The sequence below is a fragment of the Amia ocellicauda genome, chromosome 1 (genome assembly GCF_036373705.1).
Source record: "Amia ocellicauda isolate fAmiCal2 chromosome 1, fAmiCal2.hap1, whole genome shotgun sequence".
Classification (NCBI taxonomy): domain Eukaryota; kingdom Metazoa; phylum Chordata; class Actinopteri; order Amiiformes; family Amiidae; genus Amia; species Amia ocellicauda.
In genome coordinates this window covers 20,444,770-20,471,049 of record NC_089850.1, presented here as the reverse complement: position 1 = coordinate 20,471,049, position 26,280 = coordinate 20,444,770, and the positions used below count along the sequence as shown (strand labels likewise).

The 26,280-nt window shown below is 45.3% G+C and overlaps 1 protein-coding gene across 4 annotated transcripts in view; it reads left to right on the top strand.

The window, feature by feature from the left end:
* Positions 1-26,265, top strand: part of efr3bb (EFR3 homolog Bb (S. cerevisiae)) — a 38,424-nt gene extending 12,159 nt beyond the window's left edge. For all 4 annotated transcript variants that reach the window (XM_066698142.1, XM_066698127.1, XM_066698135.1 and 1 more), the window contains 22 exons: positions 4,930-5,006; positions 5,766-5,893; positions 6,128-6,278; positions 8,375-8,496; positions 8,621-8,770; positions 13,037-13,171; positions 13,429-13,507; positions 14,141-14,276; positions 14,976-15,137; positions 15,399-15,510; positions 16,522-16,573; positions 16,684-16,856; positions 16,981-17,056; positions 17,433-17,594; positions 17,741-17,872; positions 18,101-18,168; positions 18,641-18,768; positions 19,087-19,178; positions 19,275-19,323; positions 19,466-19,572; positions 19,814-19,863; positions 20,048-26,265. In XM_066698142.1, the coding sequence (XP_066554239.1) occupies positions 4,930-5,006; positions 5,766-5,893; positions 6,128-6,278; positions 8,375-8,496; positions 8,621-8,770; positions 13,037-13,171; positions 13,429-13,507; positions 14,141-14,276; positions 14,976-15,137; positions 15,399-15,510; positions 16,522-16,573; positions 16,684-16,856; positions 16,981-17,056; positions 17,433-17,594; positions 17,741-17,872; positions 18,101-18,168; positions 18,641-18,768; positions 19,087-19,178; positions 19,275-19,323; positions 19,466-19,572; positions 19,814-19,863; positions 20,048-20,153 (2,447 nt within the window). In that variant the 3' untranslated portion in view covers positions 20,154-26,265. The remainder of the gene's footprint in view (positions 1-4,929; positions 5,007-5,765; positions 5,894-6,127; positions 6,279-8,374; positions 8,497-8,620; positions 8,771-13,036; positions 13,172-13,428; positions 13,508-14,140; positions 14,277-14,975; positions 15,138-15,398; positions 15,511-16,521; positions 16,574-16,683; positions 16,857-16,980; positions 17,057-17,432; positions 17,595-17,740; positions 17,873-18,100; positions 18,169-18,640; positions 18,769-19,086; positions 19,179-19,274; positions 19,324-19,465; positions 19,573-19,813; positions 19,864-20,047) is intronic.
* Positions 26,266-26,280: the final 15 nt, after the last annotated feature.

Sequence of the window (26,280 nt, the reverse complement as noted above, 5' to 3'; positions counted from 1 at the left end):
ATCTCTTCCCTCAGCCGCTGGCTGCTGGCCCCAACCAGATGCTTTGATACTTATCTTCCAAAAACTGGGGAGAATTCCCAACATGCATCACTGCAGTGGCATATGAAAGCACTCCGGACCTAACTTTTCCTTCTGCTCCACCCTAGTACAAATCTCCAGAAGGTGTGCAATGGTAAAAGAGGGAGCACCAGAATGGCCATGCTGCACTGTAATCTGGACATTGGTATACCATGGAGGCCTGTTTGTTCAGGACTGTACCATTGCTCTGTTGTGACCTGTTTTGCTCGAAAACATTCATTCAGCTTCTGATCCCTTTGTTTCCAGCTCAGACTGAACTGCTGAACCAAAGATAAGAGGTTTGGTTTCTGGCAGCAGCTTTTTCTGTGGCAGAGTCTGGGCTTAGTGAATGCAGGGAATGTGTGGCAGCAGTGGAAAGCTATGCAAAGCCGACGAGCAAGTGCAGCCCTCAGTGCACTGTACTTTAAAACAACAATAAAACAGACAGCCTCAGATTATCCTAGAATTCCTGTGGTGGCTCTATGTGGCGCGGGCCCCTGGTTATATTCACAGTTGCTCTGCTGCTTACTCTCTGTGCATAACCCAGGGCAACAGATAGCATGGGAAACAGTGCAGCATGCATGCTGTGAATTGCAGATGATCAGCTGCTTATGGGTACAGGGCTGCCTGTGAAGGAGTATGGGATTATATATATACATGAGTGAGCAAAGGTACAAATCATCAGATCTGACGGCACATTCAGTTTACACTTGGGTAATTCCATGGGAGACCCACATGACAATGAGAAGCCCAAGGTCAAGGCAAAAGCGAGACGTATTGCTTTATAATACTCAGCTTGTCACAAGGGGACAATGTGTTAAGAGCATCTTGGTGCTCGGGTTGTCGACTGTATGTCAAGTCAAGGCACAAGCCCAGCTCTTTTATCACTCTGAAGACTGTACACCTTACACAGTGAAAGCTTTGCCAGCACAACACAGGGAAAAGGCACCTTCCACAGGAGGCTCTACCGTGCTCCTCCGCTACACTGCAGCACCATGTTTTAATCTTGAGCCTCACTTTCGCCTTCCAATGCCACAAATGCACTTTCCCAGAATTCCATGCTGTGCCTTCCTCCTCCACTCCTAATGCCACCGCTGTAGCTCTTAGGCTGATTCCACCTGGTGGGGGGGGGCCTCATGCTAGGTCATTGTTCCCTCAGTCCATGGAGTGTAGTCCACCATCAGCTTTTATTTACCTTCTGCCACATACAGTACTATGCAAAAGTTTTAGGCAGTGTGTGAAAAAATGATGTAAAGTAAGAATGCTTTCAAAAATAGACCTGTCAATAGATTATATTTATCAATTAAAAAAATGCAAAGTGAGTGAACAGAAGAAAAATCCAAATCAAATTCATATTTGGTGTGACCACCCTTTGCCTTCAAAACAGCATCAATTCTTCTAGGTACACTTGCACAAAGTCAGGGATTTTGTAGGCATATAGTCAGGTGTCTGATTAAACAATTATACCAAACAGGTGCTAATGATCATCAATTAAATATGTAGGTTGAAACACAATCATTAAATGAAATAGAAACAGCTGTGTAGGAGGAATAAAACTGGGTGAGGAACAGCCAAACTCAGCTAACAGGGGCACAACAGCACTGCCCCACCTGGGATTTGAACCCACAACCTTCCAGTTATGAGTCCAATGTAACAATGTAACAATGCTGTTGTACCCTTGAGCAAGGTACTTCGCTTAGATTGCTCCAGTAAAATGCCCAGCTGTATAAATGGGTACAAATGTAAGTTGCCCTGGATAAGAGCATCTGCTAAATGACAAATAATGTAATGTAATGTAATGTAATGTACACCCATCTACTCTCCGGAGAATCTGGTCAGAAGTGGCCTTCATGGAAGACTGGCGGCCAAAAAGCCATACCTCCGACATGGAAACGAGGCCAAGCGACTCAACTATGCAAGAAAATACAGGAACTGGGGTGCAGAAAAATGGCAGCAGGTGCTCTGGACTGATGAGTCATAATTTGAAATATTTGGCTGTAGCAGAAGGCAGTTTGTTCGCCGAAGGGCTGGAGAGCGGAACACGAATGAGTGTCTGCAGGCAACAGTGAAGCATGCTGGAGGTTCCTTGCAAGTTTGGGGCTGCAGTTCTGCAAATGGAGTTGGGGATTTGGTCAGAATTGATTGGCCCCAAATTTATTCTGCAGCATGACAACGACCCCAAACATACAGCGAACGTCATTAAGAACTATCTTCAGTGTATAGGAGAACAAGGAGCCGTGGAAGTGATGGTATGGCCCCCATAGAGCCAACTGAGGCTGCCTAAATCCACAGAAGATCTGTGGTTAGTTCTCCAAGATGTTTGGGCCAACCTAACTGCCTTGTTCCTTCAAAAACTGTGTGCAAGTGTACCTAGAAGAATTGATGCTGTTTTGAAGGCAAAGGGTGGTCACACCAAATATGGATTTGATGTAGATTTTTCTTCTGTTCACTCACAGATGCAGTGCATTTTGTTAATTGATAAATATAATCTATTAACATCACTCTCTCCTAAGCCAGTTTCATGGACGAGGGCCAGGACTGAAAATTAAAGAAAATTATTTAGGGCAAAACAGAATTTAAAATCCCTTCTTGATAGTGGGTCAAGGTTTACGTGCCTTGCGGATTTAGAGAGATTTACCCATGTCTGTGTGCGAGTTCTCCATGCTCGTCTCGGGGATACTGACACGGCACTGAGAGCTCCCGGGGTAGTTGGCTGTCCTGCTCGCAGACATGACAGACATAACCAACCAACTGGGGCACTGGCAGGGAGAGCAGACAACAAATATAATACCCTTTTGTTCCTGAGAGGTGCTGCTACTGTAGTATCCCCTTTCAGCGAGTTTGCTGTGCAGGGATTTCTCTTGGACCCTGGCAGACCTGTGAAATGCTATCTAAAAGCCCTTGCATGAGCAGTCCTGTAGAGGGCTAAATATAGCCTCTGCTGCTCGTCTGAGGAGCCTGAACAGGCAGCCCAGCTCCACAGCACGTGTGAACACAGAATCGGGGGTGTGAGAGGCAGAGGCTGGGTGTCCGAGCACTCAGTACGCAGATCCCAAGAGAAGGTCGCTCTCTCCTTTTCACAGTGTAGTGTAATTCAACTGACCAGTGCTGTTGTAACTTTGACTTTTTGTTTTGATTAATTTCATTTATTTAAAAAATAAGAACAATTCAATATCCCCTTTGTTTTTGTTTTTAATTCTTTATAGGGGTAGTTTTCAAGAGCTGGTCAGTTTGGATATTAGTATTGCTGTTTTGGTTGATTGGGAAGAATAAGAACTGGAATAGAAGCATTTGAAACATGAGTGGAAGATGGAACGCGCGCACTGATTGGTGGAGACTAGGCCTCAGTTATTATTAGTATTATTAGTGCAGCTGGCTAAAGCTTTTACCAAAAGCACTCTACAAGGGTGCCCATTAATACAGCTGGCTTTTTACTGGAGCATTATGGGAAGAGTCTTTACTTAAGGAAACTGCATTAGCAGCTGACCCAGGATCTGGACCCAAGATCCTCCACTTCCAAGTCCAGAACCCTGACAGTGTTTCTCCGCTGCCACCAGCCACTGATCCTCAGGGCATCTTATCAGTAATCATCTGTACATGTTTTGCTGTTTTAGATGGAGACCAGAGCTGTTTCTTAATTGGCGTGATAAAATTACCCACAGGGGCTCTTTAAAACTCCTGTTTTAAAGAGTGATTCTCCTACAGCTGTGCTCTGAGGGCCTCTTGGCAGACTGAGCTCTTGTGTATCTGGGTCAGGTCCTGGACACTGTCTGTATCTGGGTGTGGGTGCAGTGTCGCATCAGTGCGCTGCCTTCTTAAATCAGGCCACGCTGCACTTGGATCCCTTCATCCCACTGCCCGGTGTGTTGCGTCTGACTCTCCCAATATCAGGGCTTGCAGTTTCCTAGACCATCAGTCCACTGTAATGTCCAGTGATCTGTACATTGTATCTGTGGCCTGCAGTACAGTATGGGGCAAGGAATACCTAAACACAACAAAGATTTTCATTCCTTCAGCTGGAGTATGTTTTTACACGTTTGGCAAGCTGATGAAAACTTTACAGTGCAATGATTTATTTACACACAATATTATCCTAGAGTAAACCCCAGTGGGACACTTCTGTGACATACCAGGACCAAGGTTGCCCTGGATACAGCCTGTAGAGTCTCTACTTTCTTTTCTGTTCTATTAGCAGTGGAGGGGTGTGGTGAGGGTGTTTTTACACTTTGACCTCTCTCTGACAGCTGTGCAGAATAAGGGGCTGCAGGGGGTAGTGCGGTCTGATAATGACAGGAGTGACTCAGCCACTGCCGCCAAAGTTGCAGATTGTGAGGGGTGCTCTGTGCAGCTCCTGGAGAGATTGGGAGGGATGCTCTGTGCAGCTCCTGGAAAGATTGAGAGGGGTGCTCTGCAGGTCCAGGAGAGATGATTTTCAGGTGCCACTGAGACTGCTGTGCTCTGCAGTGCAGTGTAGTTGAGCTCTGGCTGAGGTTTGTCTTTAGCACATCTGACTGACTGAAATCCTAAACAGAAGGGAGTTTTGCTCATTAGGCTATAGGGCTGAATGCATCACAAGACACAGCAAGTCAATACAGTGCAGCTCTTACAGAGCTGTTTAAAAACCCATACCTGTCTTCCTCTTTCCTTCCTTTATCCTTCTCATAATTCTGTCTTCATCCCAGGGTTGTACTTGTATTATATTTGTATTTATACAGGATTTTGTTATGAATTAATAAATAACATTATCAACTATGTTGAAAAAAATAAACAAATATACCAACAAGCTGAATCAGATCCGAGATTATATCCTGGAGGGTGTGAGGACACAGCTACTCACTAATCGTCGGTGGTGGTGGTCTTGTTGTCTTTCAGGAGTCTGTGGTTGCTGTGGGGCTTTGAGACCCCGATACAAGAGGCTTGTGGACAACATCTTCCCTGAAGACCCAGAGGTGAGTCCCTTCTGTTTGATGCTTGGCCCAATTCCCAGGCTGTGGCTACCTGCACGCGGAAATAACAAGCAGGAAACAACACTTATTTATTCTCCTGGCCGTCTAGAACAAGCAGCTTGAACATGCCAGCTGAAGGTTCCCCACTTTTTTCCAAGTCTTTTCATCTGTGACTACAGTGTAAAAAGTACAGAAAAGGGTGACAAAGGAATTGACAAAGGTTGCAGAGAGTCCATTTGGAAGACTGATCTGTGTAACCTGAATCGGCTCATTTATATGTCTTAAATCAGCGAAAAGAGTGCTTACAAAATACATGTTGTATAAACCCTTTGAAAGGAGCCCAAACTCAAGGAGGTTTTAGAAACGGCTGTGCACCTAGCACTGACAGGTGAGTGAGAGTGTTCAGACAGGATTGCCTGTTAATGTGGACTGAGATGGTGTGAATTACCTCTGAACACTGGTGAGAAATTGCACCTTCCAGTGTTGCACAGCACTGTCAAGTTTTGAATTAACTCCTTAAAGGTGAATATCTATGCAGGCTTGTTTTTGATTTTTGATTTCACTTAACAATGCTGTCTTTGGAAAACTGAGAGAGATTAATCTGCTGAAAAGTCAACCAAAAAGGTTTGATAAAATAATTTCTCAGCAATTCTAGTGTAAAGTTTAGGTATGCCCTGCTGTGGTTTATATGTCTTTCTAAAATAGTGTTCAGTTCAACCCTTAACACTGCACTGTCCTCCTGTCTCCCTCTGTTGTGCATAGGACGGCCTGGTTAAAGCCAACATGGAGAAGCTGACGTTTTACGCGCTCTCTGCCCCGGAGAAACTGGACCGCATTGGGGCCTACCTGTCGGAGCGGCTCTGTCGCGATGTGGCCCGGCACCGATACGGGTGAGCTTCTGCTTGCACTGATCGCCGCCACTTCACCTGCTAAAATGGCTGGGAAAGTGTTCTGGTCAAGGAATATTGGCGGATATCTGTGTGGTGGCGGCTGTTTGTTTTTTCGGGGGTGGGGTTGTTTTGAGCAGGCCGATCAGGAATGTGAGCTCACGACGGCACAGGTCAGCATTCAGAGCTCAGCACAGGGTCCCTCTCTGATCCTGTGCGTGTTTCCGTGTTTCACAGGTACGTGTGCATTGCGATGGAGGCCCTGGACCAGCTGCTCATGGCCTGCCACTGCCAGAGCATCAACCTGTTTGTGGAGAGCTTTCTGAAGATGGTGCGCAAGCTGCTGGAGGCTGACAAGCCCAACCTGCAGATTCTGGGCACCAATTCGGTGAGTGAATGATATAGCATTCTGTTTCCTTACAGGTGTTTCTGGTTGTGGAGCAATGTGGAGCTCCCATTTTAATGATTGAAGAATAAATAAATACATCTTTTTATATTTTAAAAACATAAAAACTCACTAGTCCATTGTGTGAAGGCTGTCTGTTATGTGAGAGGTGTAATTTTGCATGATTTGAGCAGCCAGAACCCAAAACATGTCTCCCAGACTGTTGGGACACCCTTCCCACTCGCTACCCCACAGCCTGTACACAAGTGACAGCTTCTGTTGCCGAGTTTCAAATCCGAAGGTGCAGCAGAACACGTAGTGGAACAGTGGAGCAGCCCAAAGCGGTTGCATAACTTAATGACGGATAAAATGTGTTTATGCTGCAAGCGATTTCACTGGGAACGGAGTAACCACAGGGCAAAATGCAGTTCAGAGCGCTGTTGTCACTGTGATATGTCCAATGCATTTCCCAGAAGCTCGCCACTGCATAAATAATCAAGAAAACAACGTGGATGCCAATGTAAAATTAAATTAAGGAATTGAAGCGACGTAGACTCATTTGCACAAAAAATTATCTCACCGCATTGTCCCTCGGGCGGTATGTTCTGAGTGTAATGAGAAAGAACTGGAAATTGGAAATTAATGGGGAAAATGTGACTTTGTGTGCAACGGAAGAGCACTCACTGAATCAGCAACTTCTCCATGGCTGTCCGCTGTGCTGCAGATGAAAGCTGAGGTCTAGGCATTGGGGGTGAAGGGCTGGGGATTTGCACCGTGGGGGGCAAGCCTCCTCTTGCATATCTCACTTGCATGTTTTTGTCACTGAAATGTATTGCAGTCTTTCTTTGCAAGAGTGAGTCTCCTTTGCTATCTTGCACAGGACTTTAAAAGCTACCTAAAGAGCTGCTTGCAGTAAAAAGTATTTAATAAACATTTTCCAGATGAGCGGGAGCTGACTATTATTTTTATTATTAGTTTCTTAGCAGATGCCCTTATCCAGGGTGACTGACGATTTAAACAATAAGCAATTTAAGCATTACAGAAGTGCAGTAATACAATCAATGCAAAATCAAATGTAAGCGTTGTAAATGTGCAGTAGTACAATCAATACAAAATTACAATAAGTATATAGTTCAATGAGTTCAATAAGATAGCATATGCTGACATAATACAGTGAAGTCCTAGCTATGTGCTAAAGGGAGGGGGGGCACTGGAGGAATCACAGTAAAAATATAGAAGTGCCAACAATGTATAAGTAAGCAGGAGCAGAGTTATATAAAGACTGGAAGCAATTAAAGTCATGGCTCATGTGCAAGTACACCTGTAACACTCTGAGATAGTGGGGAGATATTACTGAGGCTTATCAATATATATTTAGACCAGACACATCTGTCAGTGTATAAAGTATTCATTTCATGCTGAGCTGCTGGGGCTCAAAGATAAAGCATGGGAGATTAGTGGGATTACCTTTGCAGATCTAGGCCAGTTATGGCTGGGTTTAAAATTATATTTCCAAACAGATAAACAAAACACAATTTTGAATGGCTACTGGACAGTATTTCTTAAAAAAATCTCTTTCCATGAAGAACTATATTTATCAGTTTATTTTCCTCAGTTGTATTAATTTGTTTATTCAGTCAGGTTCCCTCTGACATACTGTATTTTGTCTGCGTGAACCATAGTTGTAAACTCCTAGATTACCATGCTGTATGTATGGGCCTTCCATCATAGGATCGAAGGGCATAGCTCTTCTGAAATATTGTGACTCTTGTTCCTGCTGCTCACATGGTTTCTGTTTTACGCTTCTCTCGCACTCGCTGTGCCACTGCCCAGCCCGGTCTGCTTGGTTTAATTTTCTCATTAGCAGATAAGCTGGGATTTAATTAGCTATCTAGCCCCCTGCTCACTCTGCTACAGGGGCTGGGTCTGTGAGCGGATCACTGTGGAGCGCTTGAAACTGCATTCCGCTTCATTTTCTTTTGGGGTGGGGGCGGATTATGGTATTAGACTCACGACAAACATAATCAGGAAGATAGTAATGTCTGGAGGTGATCTGGGGAAAATAACAAGTTCCTCTTTCTCTCTCTCCATCTCCCTAGTTTGTGAAGTTCGCCAACATCGAGGAGGACACTCCCTCGTACCACCGCAGCTACGACTTCTTCGTGTCGCGCTTCAGCGAGATGTGCCACTCCAGCTACGAGGACCCTGACATTCGCACCAAGTGAGCAGGAGGGAGGGGTGTAGGGAGGGAGAGGAAGAACGAGGAAGACAGATGTAGGGAGGGAGTAGAGAGGGAGCGAGCGGCGCATCAGATAAATCAAATCTCGTCTGTCTGTCTCTCCCAGGATCCGCATGGCCGGCATCAAGGGGTTGCAGGGGGTGGTACGGAAGACGGTGAATGACGAGCTGCAGGCCAACATCTGGGACCCGCAGCACATGGACAAGATTGTGCCCTCGCTGCTCTTCAACCTGCAGCAGGGGGAGGGCACTGAGAGGTAGCGTACCTGAGCACTCGGCACTGACAGGGGGGCCCAGTGGAAGGGCGTCATGATGTCTTTCTAAAACAGCAAGAGGGTGTTCCCTGTGGCCATTGGCTTCTACAGTCATAGCAACTGTGTTGAAACTGTCCAGCTTTGTGTTGAGCCTGTGCAAGCAGGTCCTCTGTGACAGCTTGTTGTGAAGGGTGCTGTGAGAAATACAAAGTAATTGGCAGGCATTTGAGAGTACATACAGAGAGGGGTCAGAGCCCTGGTGAGGCTGAGGGAGTGCAGGCCCGTGAGATAAACAGATAACGGGGTACGTACGCCGCTGTTCCTCTCACTCACGTGCTGCTTCGCCACATCTCTGAGGTCTCTTGATTTCCTGCAGACATTTATTAATCTGACAGCCGCACCAGGTGAATGCCTGGTCAGACAGTGTCTTGTTTGCGATGGATTTCGGGGTGATAAATTGTAATAACGCGACGTGAACTTCTTTCACATCGATGCCGTTGTGTTATTTATTGCCCGGCTGCACCGAAAGCCCAGTATTTCATTATCGTAAAAGCCACCATAAAGTCTGCAGCCCCTGGGATGAGAGCACACGTGCTTGCTTGCTCTCTGTGTTTGTGTGAGGCGGTATTTCCATACAGCAAATTCCTGCCTTTACAAACAGATTCACTGCCAATGAAAGGCAAAATAAAAAACTACAGTAAACAGTAAATTTAACTTTGAAGGTCCTGAGTCCCCAAGAATATCTCCGTCGAGAGCTGGGCTGCTTGTTCAGTCATTGTAATCCCATTCAAAGATTATTATTTTTTAAATTAACATTGGCTACAACTTTTGAATTTCTTCCATCTATACACAAATATATATGTATGCATATTTAATGTAGATAAATAAATGTCCCAATCCATTGCATTGCCAGGCCCGGCAGGTGTTGTGTAATGGATGGAGCAGTGGTTTAATTTAACTTTTTTTTCAAATCAAATTACCAATACAAAGTGCTTATTCGTTTTTTTTAATTTTCTTGATCAGCTCAGTAAAACACACTCATTGCAGCTGACTTGTTGAAGCTCATCCCTTGTGAAATCACACCCAGATTTAACTTCGGTCCACAGCCCCAGATCACCCCTCCACACACAAACACACAGACAATCTGTTTGCCAGTGTGCAGAGGCAGCTGCAGTTTAATGATTTGTGATTTCCCAGTGCCTTGAATTTTCTGTTCACTCCGAGCTTGATCATGTGTTTGACCTCACCGACCTCATGTGACCTCATTAAAAATGTCTGTTGCGCATTTAATACAATCCTGTTTAATTAACAGAATTTACATCTCTTTTCCCTGGGGCACCAGTCTCAGCATGAATCCGGTTATGTTATTATTATTATTTATTTCTTAGCAGACGCCCTTATCCAGGGCGACTTACAACATATCAGAGCAATACAAATAATACAGTACAATACAATAATACAGTGCAGTTCAGGCATAATACATTTTACAAATTTAGAATTAGGAGATACAGAAAGCACTATATAGAACCCCATTCACACTGAAACAATTGCCGGCAATTTGACTATATATAAATATACAATAACACAATAGTGTGACGTCTTCTAAATATCCATCTCTTTAAACGGGGAAATTATCACAATTGTACAAACACATCCATAGTGTCATTCCGGATCTCCTCTCCGGCAGTGTTAGTCTTCTGGCACCGTAAGACCGCAGTGGTCTGGAGGGGATGTATGCAGAGACGAGGGTCTGAAGGTATCTTGGTGCAGTGTGGTCGAGACAGCGGTAGGTGAGGGTCAATATCTTGAACTGAATGCGTGCCGGTATCGGGAGCCATTGGAGGGAGCGGAGCAGTGGAGTAGCGTGTGAATCGGGGCAGAGAGACACCAGACGAGCCGCAGAGTTTTGGATGAGCTGGAGCGGGTGGGTAGTAGATGCAGGCAGGCCGGACAGGAGGGAATTGCAGTAGTCCAGGCGGGAGAGGACCAGGGACTGGACGAGCAACTGAGCCGAGGAGTCGGTGAAGAAGGAGTCGGATTCGGCGTATGTTGCTCAGGAAGAATCTGTAGGTGCGTGCCAGCGTGGTGATGTGCTGGGTGTAGAAGAGCTCAGGATTGAGGGTGACTCCTAGGTTTTTAGCGGAAGAGTGAGAGCAGTGCAGGCAAGGGTGGAGGGGGAGACAGAGTGGAGATTACAGCGGAAGGTGACAGAGTGAGTGGGTGGGGTGAGGAGGGAGGGGAGAGAGAGGGAGAAGGAGATGAAGTGGTGGTCTGAGATGTCCAGGGGTGTCACAGAGCGTCGAAGGGGAGCAACCTCTAGAGAAGATGACAGCCTGCCTTGTGAGTCGGGGAGACGGGGAGATAGAGGGAATGGAGGGGAGGGAGGAGGGATGGAGAGGCAGGGGGATAAGGTTAGAAGGATTAGAGAGGCAACGGCGTGCAGGAGCATGCTGAGAGGAAGCAGAGAGCAGGACAAGGAATCGGAGAGATAGTCATGACTGCCTGTTGTTGCTGTGCAGCGGCGTCTCCTCGCAGTCTTCTCCTCGCTGGAGTCCCTGCCCTTTGGAATTGGGGCACTGAGGCTGCTGGTGCTGACTGCTGGCGCAGAGGTCCAGGGGGCTGTTAAATACTCCACCTGTAGCTAATTAGGACGGTACCCACCTGCTTTGCGTTGAATGACACAAGGCTGTCAGGATGGCACAATCCCTCCCAGGCAGGATTGCTGATGGCACAATTAATGGCCCCTTTAAATCTGAACACAGACAGTCCGTGCCAGACACATGCAGTTACACTGATAAATAGCTCGCAGCAGTGCTAAATAATAACAGCCTACAATGTAACCGCTTCTGATTTACAGAAACTGTGTGTCGATCTAAGGACGAAGTGTGCTAAGTAAGTTGCTAATTAACAGCTGCTGCTGTTACTACAATACAGGTGCAAAATATATATAACTATATAAATATATATAGCTAAACAAGTAACCACGTAAACAATTGATGTATCTCTTAACTAAACCAGCAAACACAGTTGAAAAAACTGGGGTGAGCTAGGTGACTCCTCTGTTGGCTTGCCTGACTGTCCAGTGGCAAACGACAACAACACACCGGCTAATTTAACTGGGGGGAGCTAGTTACTATTAAAGTATTCCAAAAAAGTTAATTAGCAAGTGATTTCATTCAGCACGTGTGAGTTGTGAACAATTGTTGGTGTTACTGTAATTCTAATCTATATTTTCTCCGCTTTGTCAAAAATCATTGAGAACAGGTTGCATAAAATCAGACATTTGTATGTCTTCACATACAAGCAGCTCACAGGCAGGGCTAGTCACTCTGTAGCGATGAAATGTGACAGCTGTCATGGCTGCGGTGCCAGGAATAGATGAGACGTCCTGTGACTTTTACGGAGGTTTAGAATTAATGGGAATATTTGTACTTTCTTACCGGCCCAGATGACATGAATTAGTGCTGTCGGTACGATTCTTGATCACAAACTAGAACTAGAAAGATGGAAAAACAAAAACAACAAAACAAACATTCCCAAACACCATCTGCCTGCCTCTTTTTCCTCTGCAGCACTTTATTCTATATGTTCTCTGAGAAAAAATGTTTCAGACCATGCATGCAGAAACCGTTGTGCCAACCTTTTTGGTTTGTTAGCTGCTATTTCAGATTTCCTCTTCAGGCTGATCCTGTTTCATTTGAATGCAGTACAGAGCTGCAGGTATCAGTAGCAGAGCCCTTTTCTTTCTCTGATGTCCTTGAGTGCAACCTCATTAGTGTGACGGGGAAGGGGCACTCGTTTGAAAAACATGTTGTGATATGATAATGCAAACAGAAGATCAAAGACAATAGTTTGCACGGCTGCCCCACAGCGCTGCACCCTGGGACGTCTGCTCTAAAAACACACATTTAATTATGCATCAGCCTGCAGGACCATGTGCAGAGCAGAGCGAGTGAAAGAACGGTTTTGATGAAGCCAAAAAGAGACGCGTTCTGCAGCACTAGTGCCCAAAATCCAGTCTTTGTTTTTTGACTCCACCTGATCTCCAAATCACTTAATTGGTCAACTTAATTGGTTAATTGAGAGCAATTTGTCTTTAGTTTAAGCATGTTGCTCATTGGGCAAGTCCTATAAATCCTGCTGCACTGTACTGTGGTCTCACAGTGTACCCAAGAACACTGACAGACAAACTTGTTCCTCCTGTTTAAAAGTGCTCTTTCTTTGTGTGTGTGTGTGTGTTTCTCTGTCTGTGTGTGTGCGCCCTGGCAGCCGCTCACCCTCGCCCCTGCAGGCCACAGAGAAGGAGAAGGAGAGCCCGGCGGAGCTGACAGAGCGCTGCTTCAGAGAGCTGCTTGGCCGAGCCGCCTATGGCAACATCAAAAACGCTGTCAAGCCTGTCCTCATGTGAGTCAGCAAGAGAGAAGGGATGAGGGACGGAGGGAGAGAGAGAGAGAGAGCTGTGTAGTGAGGGGGGAGGGACAAAGGGATAGAGTGAGCGAAGGGGAGAGAACGCGAGGCACAGAGGGATGGAGGACCACCTCAGCTTCAGTGAAAGACTGCTAATTATGACACCTTCCTCAGATGTTCCAGGAGTAATTGTGCTTGATGTGTTGAGAATAAACATGTTGCGGTGACCGATCTCTCCTCGCTGTGTTTTTAAGGCACCTTGATAACCACGCTCTATGGGAGGGAAAATCCTTCGCCATTCGCTGCTTCAAAATTATCATGTATTCCATCCAGGTGAGCCGTCTGTCTGTCATTTATTTACTTTTTCATCTTCAAATCTTTTTTTTATAACATTAGATTATACTCCCCTTACCCTTTGTCTTCCCGTCACACTTTTGGAGTTATAAACAAACAAACATTTAACATTCAAACAAAGTTCTGTGACCTTACATTTTATTGATCATATTTTTTTCTTCACTCCCTATCTTTCATGATATTTGCCCAGTTTATACTTAGCAGCTTGTCATTGGTTTGTTTTCCTTCCCCCCCTTTCATTTTGTACCATTTCTGCACATGAGCCATTGTTTGGCTTTGTGTATTTCATCTGTTTTTACAGCCGTGTTTAATGTGTCTGCTTCCTGTGGCATGGGCTCTTGACAGACTAAACTTAATGATCAGGGTCATTTTCCTCAGTTATGAAGCTGATGCACAGATCAATGACCTAAGGGTGCACAACTCTGCTCCAGCTTAACAACATTTCCCAGTTCTTAACCGACTGCATGGGAGATTTCCAGGACCAGAGTTGTGCAGCCCGGGTCCAGTCTGTGACGTATGGAAAAAATAATGAAAAAAAGTGAAATTCTGCTAAGCCTGAAGCGTGACTGTCACGTCTGTTTCTCCTGTCGCCCTCCCTCATGTTCCCGCCAGTCCCAGCACTCCCACCTGGTCATACAGCAGCTCCTCGGGCACCTGGACGCCAACAGTAAGAACTCGGCCACCATGAGGGCGGGCATCGTGGAAGTGCTGTCGGAGGCCGCTGTCATAGCAGCCAGCGGCTCGGTTGGTGAGTGAAATGGGCCAGACTGCGTGGCGCTCATGCTGTAGTAGTGCCTCTGTGTCGAGGGGTCTTTGGCCCGGGTTCTGAATTAGCTCCCATCCAGTTAGTTTTATAAGCCCCACTTAAGCCCTCAGGACCCCAAGGGTGTCCCATATAGAGGCCTGTTTTTTTTAGGTCACTCTGGGTTCTTTAGGGTTAAATCCCCCACAGTTTTGAACAGTTTATTTTATAACTAAAATTTTAGATATTAAACTTTAGTTACACGGCGAGGGAAAAATATATCATGTGCTCGTTTAACCCAAATCTATATTTACTCTGATTGACGTAGCCCTTCAGTCTCAGCTCAGTTTTGTAGAAAGTAATTACCTACAGAATGCACTTAATAATTATTATAATTAATATACTGCCTAGGTATTCCGGGAGAAGGTTATTTTTCCCCCAGGTTCCCATGTAGCCACTAGAGGGACCTTGCTCACTGTAAATGGATATTTTGTCCAAATGAGGCCCACAGTTTAAGCCTGTTTTTCCCAGCGTGTTGCCCTTGGTAACGGGAGACAGGCAAAGGCAGGTTAACGGTAGAGTTGTGTCCCTGTGCATCTGTGCAGGAGATAAATTCAATCAGTGAATGAATAAATGTGTGGGCGAATGAGTAAATGTAGTAAATTATGTATTGAATGTATGCCTGTGTCCTGGCGCTGTGTGTAGGCCCCACGGTGCTGGAAGTGTTCAACACCCTGCTCAAGCAACTGCGCCTCAGCGTGGACTACGAGCTCACTGGCTCCTATGACTCCTGCGGCAACATCGGCTCCAAGATCATCAAGGAGCACGAGGAGCGGCAGTTGCAGGAGGCCGTCATCAAGACCATCGGTGAGACGCACTGGCGCTGGCCTGCCTGCCTGCCCTCCCCTCCCTCTTGGCCTCTCTCTGCCCACTCTTTCACTGTTGCTCCCTCCCCTCCCTCTCACTTTCTCATCACTTACTCTCACTCCCCTCACGCTCAGTCTTTCCCTTCAATTACTCTGTCTCCTCACTCACACGCTCCACAGTTTCTTCCCTCTCATTTTCCCAGCAATCTGTGCTCATTCTCTCTCTCTGTTCCCTGTTTTCCCTGACCCTCTGTGTCTATAGGCTCTTTTGCCAACACGCTCCCCACCTACCAGAGGTCAGAGGTCATGCTGTTCATCATGGGGAAGATCCCTATTCCGGGGATGCACCCTTCACTCGGCTCGGCCAATTCAGGGTGAGACCGTCCTCCACTCCACCAGCCTCTCCTCCCTATGGAGCCCTGCAGGGGACGTAAAAAAAAAAACACAAAACATGAAACACATTTTGAACGGTTGATAAGTGTGTGTGCATGCGGCTTTAATTTGCGTTTGTGCGATGTCCGAGCCCTCATGCTGAAGCCTTGTACTGTGCTTCCCTGTTACCTTTTCCTCAGATGTAGGAGCTCAAATCAAATACTTTTGCATTTTGTCCAAGACCCTTTTAGGAGAAGAAATGCAGACTGCGTTTAGAGTAAATGAAAAAACATTTAATTCCTTTTTGCTTCTATCGTTTCTTCCGATCTTTTTTTAACCTTCTCTTTTTATCGTCTGTTGAAACACTTTAAGCTCAGCCTTCTTACTGCCATCAGAAGCTCCAGGTCAAGGTATTTTTCTCCTCTCAACAAGGAGAAGAAATAGCTAATGCTCTTAGTGTGCGCTCACTGTGATGGTTGTACTTTTTATTTCCCCTCCTTGCGGTAAAGTGTGTGCACAGATGCAGACATTTTTAAAGCTTTTTAGTTGAAAGCACTATTATATAAGCAGCGAAAGGCAGTGAAAGCTAATCTTCGCAGAGCAGAATCAAGGCCAGAGCTATTAGATCAGATGTTTATTGATTCAATTTAGGAGCCCTTTCAGAAGCCGAACATAAAACGTACAAATAAATAAACACACAAGCAAACAAATAAATAAATAAATAGCAGATGTAAGGACAGAGATTGGTCCTGTTCTCCAGTAAAGTGAACAATACAAGTGCCTTTAAAATGGTCAAACTTTATATTTATAAGGAAACCATTCCTCTGGTCTTCTGCTGATCTGTGTTGGCTCTCACTTTTGCATGGATACTTGCAAATCCTTACTGGTTTTGTTTTACAACCAGTTCAAACCTGAAAAGAGAAACATTCTGTTGGTACATGTTTGCATTTCTGGATGTATGGCGGAGAGGTTCATACAGCAACTGAACAATGTTGTCTCCTTATATTTTGCAGGTTTGAGGGAAGCCGGATGATACAGGTCATGCTCCTGAAATCACTGTTACAGGTGAGAGGCATCTCCCCTTCATTGCGTGCGTCTCCCCCCCCTCTGGTCACTGCTTATGGTCTCTCTTTCTCACTGGCAACTCCCTCTCTCTCTCTCTATCCCCCTCTCAGGTGACCACAGGGTTCCAGACCACTAACATGCTGACCGCCCTGCCCAGCTCGTTCCTCGACCCCCTGCTGTCCTTCACCCTGATGGAGGATGCTGAGATACGTCTGCTGGTCCTGGACATCCTGGTCAGCCTCATTGATCGCCACGACAACCGCCCCAAGTTCTCCTCCATCAGGTGAGAGAAGCAGGACAGTGCACTCAGTCAGTTCCTCACAAATCAGAGTGAAAGTGTGTGTATGTTTAATTGCACGTGTGATCCTTGGCCTCAGTGAAACGCCTTGTTCTTTTTCTGATCGCAGCATCATATCGGACATTTCTGTGCTCAAGCTGAAAGCAGACAAGTGCTCTCGACAGGACAACCTCTTCATGAAAAAGGTACATTTACATCTGGCATCCTTATGAAAACACACACAGGGTTTTAGATTAGATTGCACCTGAGGTCTCAATCTCAAAGACTCTTCTATAAGAGCTGGACCAGCTACACAAAACGCCTGTGGTGACATTTCCCCTACAATTTTCCTGAAGTGTTCCTGGTATTTAGACACAGGAGAAGCATTATGTGTATACAGGGTCATATAGCAGTGTGTGGAGCTGTAGAATAGGAGGCAGTGTGCACACAGGGTAATACAGTAACATGTACAGCCATTGGGGGCAGTGCATGTGTGCAGGCATTCCGAAATATAGATTTGCAAGTCAGTTCATGACTCCCCCTCCTTTCTCTCCTCATCTCTCTCTCTCTGTGTCCACACAGCACTCTCAGCAGCTCTACCGGCATATCTATCTGGCCTGCAAGGAGGAGAACAGCGGGAAGCCGCACTTTGAGACGCTGTTTGCCCTGTTGGCTGTCATCAGCATGGAGCTGGCCAACGAGGAGGTGGTGGTGGACCTGATCCGATTGGCGCTGGCCATGCAGGTGTGTGCGCTCGGCCACAGGGTCCTGCCCCCTGCCCTGCTGCTCACCCAAGGCAATCAACCGCAAAACAGCCATCTGACTCTCCGGTCCGTCCCCAGCCCTGTGCCCTTGTGTCTGTGGATGGGTCACCCTTGTTTGTCTTGCAGGACCTGGCTCTGGCCAACGAGGAGAGTCTGCCCGTGTACAACCGCTGTGCAGTCCACGCCCTCTCTGCCGCCTATCTCAACCTCATCTGCCAGCTCACCACCGTCCCAGCCTTCTGCCAGCATGTGCATGAGGTTAGTGCTGCCAGTCTGTCTGTCTGTGTCCTTCAGCATCTCTGTCTGTCTCTCTTTGCGTGTCTTTTGGCATGTCTGTCTGCCTATCTCTCCAGCTGTCTGTCTGTCTGCCTGCCAGTCTGGGGTTCAAACCCATCTGCACATACTTGAGAGCTGGCATTGCCCCACTGTCCCTGTGGGTTCGATGGCTCACGCTGTGTTTGCCCTCTGCCCCGGTCTGCCCGGCAGGTACTCGAGACGCGGTTGAAGGAAGTCCCGTACATGCTGCCCGAGGATGTCTTCATTGAGAAGCCCAGGTACTGCGTGTTTCCCACAAATCCCCTGAGCAAGAGAGACAGCAGGAGACTGTCTGACATGGTTGCCACATCTCTTCCTGGAAAGCCAGGGTTCAATTTCAGAAAAGCTTTATTGGCATGACTAAATTACAACAGTATTGACAGACAGGTCAAGTGTTCAGGAACAGGGCAATGGGGAACAATAAATAGTCATTTTACATTTAACAGTTTAATAGGTATTGACAGACATATTTACCTCAGTTACACATTTAAATGCATTGTATGGTGGGGCTGTTGAGAGGGGTCTCTTGGGTGTTTGTCTACAGCAAGTCCTTCTTGAATTTGCCGGGAATGTCTTGAGTTTAAAACACTCAGAGGCATGAGTATGAACCACTCTCTGTGTCGACGTCACAGCGTAGGCCATCTCTGTCTCACTGCTGCGCTTCTTGAAGGAGCGATGTTGTCTTCAGTGTCTGTGGGCCTCTCTCTGCAGGATCCCGAGGGCCCTGGACAGGCCAGAGGGAGAGGTGCTGTTCCTTCAGAGCAAGATCACAGAGGTCCTGGGAGGAAGCGGCTACAACACAGACCGACTGGCCACACCCTACATCCCGCAGCTCACAGGTACCCCCACTGCCACTCCACACCCACCCTGGCCGTGCTTGTCTAAGAGACTGGAATGCTGACCGGGGTGGGCACTCAGACTCCCAATAAGCTTTTAAATAACAGGTTTTATGTATAGATCCCTTTAAGACATCCCTTGCCATCGACCGAGGAAAAGGGGGTTCAGAGAATTTGGAGGCAAAGTGAATGATCAACTCCATTAACTAATTAAGAGCTTGAGAGGTTGCTTTGGCTCTGGAGAGGAGTGGCTCTGAATCCTGCTGTCCTGTCTCCTCTTGTCTCGCATGGTGCTGGGTGGCGTCGCGTTGTGCTGTCCAGAAGAGGATCGGCTGTCCAAGAGGAAGAGCATCGGAGAGACCATCTCCTTGCAGGTGGAGGTGGAGTCCAGGAACAGTCCTGAGAAAGAGGAGGTGAGTGTGCAGGACACTGCGGTTTCTGAAGCTCGTAAAGAGCAAGCCTTGTGATTCTCCCGGCTCACGTGGCCTCGTCTCCTGTTCCCCCTGCAGAGAACGCCAGCGGAGGAGATCACCTTTGAGTCGCTGAAGAAAGCCATCGGTGAGTGATGCTTTTAACAACGGTCGTTAGTGTCCCATTCATACCATCAAAACTCTGCTCTTGTTGAAGGGACGGAGGATTCTGGGGCGCTTTCGTCCTGGTGAAGGGAGGCGTTCACTCAGAGTGTGTCTGTCTCCCGCAGTGGACAGTGTGGGGATGGAGGAGCAGGAGAGGGAGCGCAGGAGGCAGGTGGTCGAGAAGTTCCAGAAGGCCCCCTTCGAGGAAATAGCAGCCCACTGCGGTGCCCGAGTGAGTGCCTGGCCAGTCAAGTGTTCAGTTGTTGGTTGTTGCTGTTATTATTATTGATATTGTTTATAATGGTATTTTAATTAAAAAAGACATGAATTGAGCATCGTATTTACAAACTACATCACCCCATTGATTGCATTATTGTGTGCCTGTGGATGTGTGTTGTGTGTTACCCTGTTCTTCTGTGTCTCTGCAGTGACAATGTGATTCAGTTCTGATTTTCATTGTTTCTGTATTGCAGGCTACTTTGTTGCAAAGCAAATTGAATCAGATCTTTGAGATTACCATCAGGTAGGTGACAGCGCAACAGCTGAGAATAAATACATAAATACTATTCATTTAACTCTACGGACTGTTCATCAATAGCATCTGTCTGAGGCAAAAAATAAATAAAAAAAATCTCCTACTTCTCCTCCTCCTCCTCCTTCTGTCTTCTCTTTATTCTCCTTCTCTCTTCGTCCTTCACACGCTGCAGGCCTCCACCCAGCCCCTCGGGCACCATCACCGCAGGGTACGGGCAGACGCAGAGCCGCTCTGTGCCGGTGTACGAGATGAAGTTTCCAGATCTGTGTGTCTACTAGTGGCTCTCCAGAGGTCAGAGGCCCTCCTCCCCAGCAGCCAGTAGAGACGAGAGGGGCAAGCGGTGTGGAATAACGCAGCAAGGCCCCCCAGATCAGGAACAGTGTTTTTCCTAGCCTCCTGTTCCTCCTCCAGACAGCGCCCTCTTTGCTGGACCTGCCCCGGCACGAAGCTCATTCTCCATTTGCACTGTGAAGTTTTCTTGGACGGCCCCCTCGCCCCTTTGCCCAAGTCAGTTGATGTCACTGCCGCTGCCTGGTGGTGTGAAACAGTGTCCCATGGAAACCCGTCACCAACAGAGAGGAGCTCCTGCTGTGATCGTGGCAACCACCTACGCCTTGGCCGTGGAGAATTCTTGGACAGTGGGATAAATAACCACAATAAAACAGGAACTCACACCATCCCAACCTTTTCTAAAACCCCAGCCCTTATTTGTTGTGTATTGGAGGTGAAACACTGCATCCTGACACCACTCACAATTTTCTTCAAGGGAAGAAACAAATAAGCCTAAATATGGTCGGGTTTAAACATTTATTGTAATGTTAAAGACACTGAAGACCATACGAATCTTACATTTTAAGTTAGATGTGACGATGTGTCTCCCCAGTGAATCCTCTTGTCTTGGTAGACCTGTCCGTCAGTCTGCACTCCTCACCCCCCACACACACACTCCCTGCACAGGACCGGCCGCTGCTCCTGAAGTAGTTTTAGAAAAGCTGTTGCTATTTGAAAAGCTAATCGCCCTGCACCGAGACACCGCAATACGCGTCCCTGATGAGTGGGTGTCAGTTTAATCGCTGTCTGTTCGTTTTCTCCAAATAAACTTGCCAGGTTCTCAAGGAAAATGTTGCTCGTAAAGTGTTGCTTGTCAGGAAAAAAAACAACTGAACTTGTTACCTTTTAAAGCAGCGTTCAGTAATGTCAGGAACTGTGGATAAGGGAGACATGCTGAAATAACAATTGCTATTTTTGTTCCCGGTTGTGTAGCTGAAAATCATTGGTATGCATCTAAGACAATTTTGTTTTTCTGGTTTGTGTGCTTTCAGGAATGTTTTAGAAATGCTGGAAAATGTTCTAGAATGCATATTTTAAAAAACAAAACAAAAAAACAATAGAATAACCAATCAAAATGCATGAGGACCATTGTGGTTGTATGGCAGTGGATTGGTTCTGGGGTCTGAGAGCATGTGATTGGTCCAGACACTGTACGAGTGAATTCTGCTGTTATGGGGTCTTAATTCTGGAAATGTTAATCAATCACTGTCTATGAATATGAACAGATTAACACTTATTTATGGCATCCGTTCCCTCTGTTAGTGTGTGTGTGAAGACTTGGCCCAGCCAGGATTACAGCAGGAGGTCTCATCAGAGGCAGGGAATGGGACAGATCTGAAAAGCTCTTACAGTAATGGCATTCAGCACTGATTGTTGGAGAGTGAGGAAGCTTTTATTTTACTGGTGGCAATTGTAGAAAGACATAGTGTGTCTGTTTGTGTGTGTTGCCTCTTAGACACAATTCCCAGACCGAAGCAGCTGAGCAGCATAGTGTTCACTGTAAAGTCAGATTTACGTGGGGTGTGCGATTGACAGTGTGTGGGGAGCCAGTTGTGACAAGACCATAAATACGCTAGAGTGAGGAGTTGGTGTTGCCGTTGCAGTGAAAGCACCGGGGCTGCACAGAGCTGTGTCCCCAGACTGTAAAATTAATTTCCTGCCTTTCATTTAATTATGACCCATACTTTCTTCTGATCATAGATTACAAAGCATCAACGCTAGCAAAGTTATACAAAGCATGGGAACCATCTTTCTAGGGCCAACATCAGAGATTATAAAATGGCCTTAAAATAAATATATATATAATCCTAAATATATTGTATATATTTTGCAATAAACACATTTATGGTCTCAGTGCCCAGTACAGTTCCATTCTACACTGACTCCACTCACTTGTGAAATTGCCTTTTCTAAACATTTCTGTCAGTGAAATGTACTTTAAAGATAAAGAGAAATTATGAAGGGAGAAGAGACCCACTGTTAAGTCAAGATTTAGGTTGTAGTTTTTAATTAAAGAAGTAACCGAATGTGTACAGTACACACGTTTGTGTGTGTGAATGTCTGAGTTTGTGTCTGTGTGTGTTTTAAGTTGTTCCTGCTGTTGTTAGCTTCCAATTTTATGTTTGGTCTGTAGATTGTGTGTTTGTATTAATGTGTCGGTGGCTTTTCTTAGTCAGATTTCTAGTGTCTAGAATTTTTTTGTAATTTGTGTATCGTCTCGTAGCAGAAAAGGAAGCTTTGCCGTGCGTCTGAAGCCGTTTCCACTTTTAACTGAAGTGCTTCTTTCTCTTTCGCTGTTACTTCACCTGGGTGGTGTCTCTCATCCCGTTGTTTTCAGTTGTGTGTATGTATCTATTCTCACATTGTCTTCAACATTAATCCTTTTTTAAAAGTTTATATTTTCTATGCAATCATGATTATTATTTTAGATGAGAGAACTGAACTCAAGCTAGTCTGCCCCAGTGAATGCTTGACATTGTAAATAAATACTGTTTAAGTGTAATGTTAAAAATAAACAGATATATTTTTAAACCACATTTCAGTTAAACTAATGCAAACTATGCTATGGTTGAAGCAGATTTGCATGACTAGCCATCAGTGATGCCAGGTGTTTTGAAACTGAAAGATAGTGGCGTTGGTTAGGTGCTACACATTTTTCCAGCATCGCATTGAAAGAATAAAAACTGCACAAGGAGGCTGTGGTAGTACACTGAATGGCTATGCAGTTGCCTTAAGGAGTAACAAAGGCAACCTTAAATATATAACCTTTATATAGTGTTTTTTTACTAGATGTATACTTGCAGCCGTCAGTCGTCATGACAGTATGCATTTATTATAAGCTATGTGCAATCACATACATACTCACTAGAGAATGTGGCTCAAACATTTATTTTTAAAATAGAAAGATTGCTCAAGATTTAGACAAGCGCCAATACTGTGAATTGTACAGCTCCGAGGAGCAGCCCAAGACAGGTCATGCTGTTTTATGCAAACCTCTGTGGGATGTTTTTAGCAACACCTTTTTATCCCCACTTCCAACTCCGCACACTTTCTCTCCAGATTTCGAACTGTATTGCATCAATACTCATTGCTGGCAGGGTGAAACAATGGACAAAGGTCATGTGACGCTGGAGAAGCTTAACTGACAACAGCTGAGCTCAATCACAGGTGAAATTATACAACCGAATGTGTGGAAAGGGGGGAGGGGTTAAATCCACTCTCCTGCATCTAGCAATGCACCCAACTGCTTTTCAATAGGTTTCTTCACTTCTCCTCAGTTTTACACAGCCCTTAACAGTATGTAGTTATGCTATAGTTATTTTGTAACAGAGGCGGGGGAAATGTGAAAAAACATGTATTTTGTTTGTGAAAGCTGCTCAAATAGGGGGCACCACAAAGTCCAGTGCAGCTCTTAATGTCAGTATGTAAGCGATTGTGCCGTCGGTTCTGCATGTGTAACCTGTGCATAGGCCTTCCTGTGTGTGTTAGAGTTTTGTTTGTTGCGTTCCTGTGCAGTTTGGCCATGTTGTTGTCCTCAGTGTGCAAACTGAAACAAACTGTGGAAAGATAAGAACCAGCACCGATGTTCGATGGCTCATTGTGGCCAAAGTAATTGATCTTAGAATCTCAATATTGCCGGCCAGTGTCTCTTCATTACAAGATAACATTATGGTAGTATGGAAATCCTGTGACAAAATGCTGTTGTAATCAAAGTTAACAATCACCATTTGTGTTTTTTGTTTTGTTGTTTTTTGTATTTATCATAGCCTCAATGAGGGAACCTTTATAGATGATAGACTATAAATAGGGCTAACATTTGCACCCCAGTCATCCCTGTTCAATTTAGTTTTTACTGAATTTACTCGCATGTGATTTCTTTCAACATGCTTACATTCTTTGTTTTACATTTGTTCTTCAAAATATTTTTTAAATAGTATCTTATTTTTGTTATTATGTCACTGTGGCTGTTTTAAATACTTATGTTCTTATGGCACTGAACTGTGTGTTAAAAAGCGTTGTAATGAAGGCATGAGGATTGCCAGCTCTGCCTTGGTTTCCTGACAATGAACGTCTGCAGTATGTGGCGTGTTGTGAAGACTTATATTTGTTTCTCTTGTGAAAATGGTGTTCTCTTTCATTGTTCTGCTCATGCTGTTTCAGCAGGGATACTACAGTGTACCCCCCTGAATTGCCACAGCTAATGAAGCAAAAATACCAAATCTTTGATGGATTGTTGTTGGTTCAGTTCAGAACTAGCAGATGCCCAGCGATCTGACGGCTCGTGGCTTGCTCACCATGCTCCTACAAGATTATCTGAGGAAGGTTGAGCAGTGCCAAAACTGAGTTCAGACACATCCCCACTCCTGAAAATGTACACGTTGTAAATGAAAGAAAGAAAAACAAATATATGCACTATCAAAGTGATCTCTTAAGGTTTGGTTTTTCTTCTCCAGAGCAAATTGTCCTCCTCATTTTCTGACCATACCTGAAAGCTTAGAGCTGTGCGTCTCGTGGGAGATCAAACACTAACGGAGAATTGCACTGTATGTATTTGTGTCACTTTAACGGCCCTGGAATCTGAGTGGGCTGTTTTTTTTTGGAGATCAGGAGAGCAAGAAGGGGAGGGTAGTTTGTAACATAGTGGAAAGCTCTTGAGAGAGCCGTCCTGTACAGTTTCCCTGGCTGGCTCATTGATGCAAACGTGTTGATACTGACCCTGAACTGGACATACTGAAATACACCTGCGTTGTCTGTCTCTTTCAGTTTGTTTTCTGCCAGGCTGTGGGAGGAGGATCCTGTCAGCATGTCTGATTTAACAGGGAGAGGAAGCTGACAGATCAGTGGTGTTTGTTAACCTATTTAGGTGTTAATTTACATTTGGTTCTGTTTTGATTATTCAGTCTCACATTGCAGGTGAGACCATCACGGTTTCTCAGAGCTAGGTGTAATACCCTTTCCTTTGTTGGATTACTGTTACTTAGAAAACACAATCTCCAAAGTAATACCCCCCTGCTGTAAGCAAATGCGCCAGCAACACTAATCCATTTAACCTCAATGGCTGAAGCCGAATTGCATTGAAAACGGCATCGATCGCAAAATCGCTTCAGGAAGCTGCAGAGACGAACCCCGGCTGCCCACTAATGCAGGAGTAACTGAAATTACTCTGTGACTCGGCTGTAATGAACAAGAAAGGCGCTGGTGTTATACGCGGATGTGGCCAGGAGCCTGTCTGATGGATTGGGTTTTAGTCTCGCCCGTCTCCCTCAGTGAGCTCTGAACAATCGCAACAACGGTGGCCCTTAGATGGAGAGGTGTTATTGCGCTTGACCATTATTAGATTTGTACTGCTGTACCCTTATTCTGCCTTTGCCCATAAAAGTGCCAGTGTAATGGAGTGGTGGAGGGAATGGAGGCCTTGTCACCCCTGAGTGAAGAAACGTCAGGCGCACTGCGGCACTTCCCCGATTCCTACAACTCCCCACAGGAGGTCTTAGTTCTCCCCCTATTGAATTGGCTCAGTTACAAAACATACATTAAAAAGGACTGTCGGGCAAACATGTTCCAGATATTCACGATAACAGCAATTTGATTCCAATCGTTGGTGCTTTTTGGTTGTTTTTATTTTTTATAAAGTATATTTTAAAGTATTAAATGTAAAACTTGCCATCTCCCTTTGTAGGTTAAAAAATATTATGTTACATCTTCCCATGAAGGTCTGTCATAGGGGTTTTTGACTTACTGATAATGGGCTGTAACCTGAACAATTAACAGAATTGTTGTGAAGCTAATAGTGCAATGTAATCTAAAGGTTTTTTTGTTTTAAATGTATGTTAGCAGTATGATGTATCATTATGCTTGTGGACAGTTTCACGCCCCCTCTGTGTGCATTGTTACTTCAGTTCCTTGGCAGTGTGTTTTGTACCAGAACGGACTGTAAACGGAGACAAGATTTATGGGAAAAAAAAGAACACTTGTACTTTTGGTAAGCTTGCAAAAAAGTATTTTGTGTTTAATTCATTTACAATATAGTACATCTCAATAAATAAGAAAAATACCTTTTTTTGGTTTGGTTTA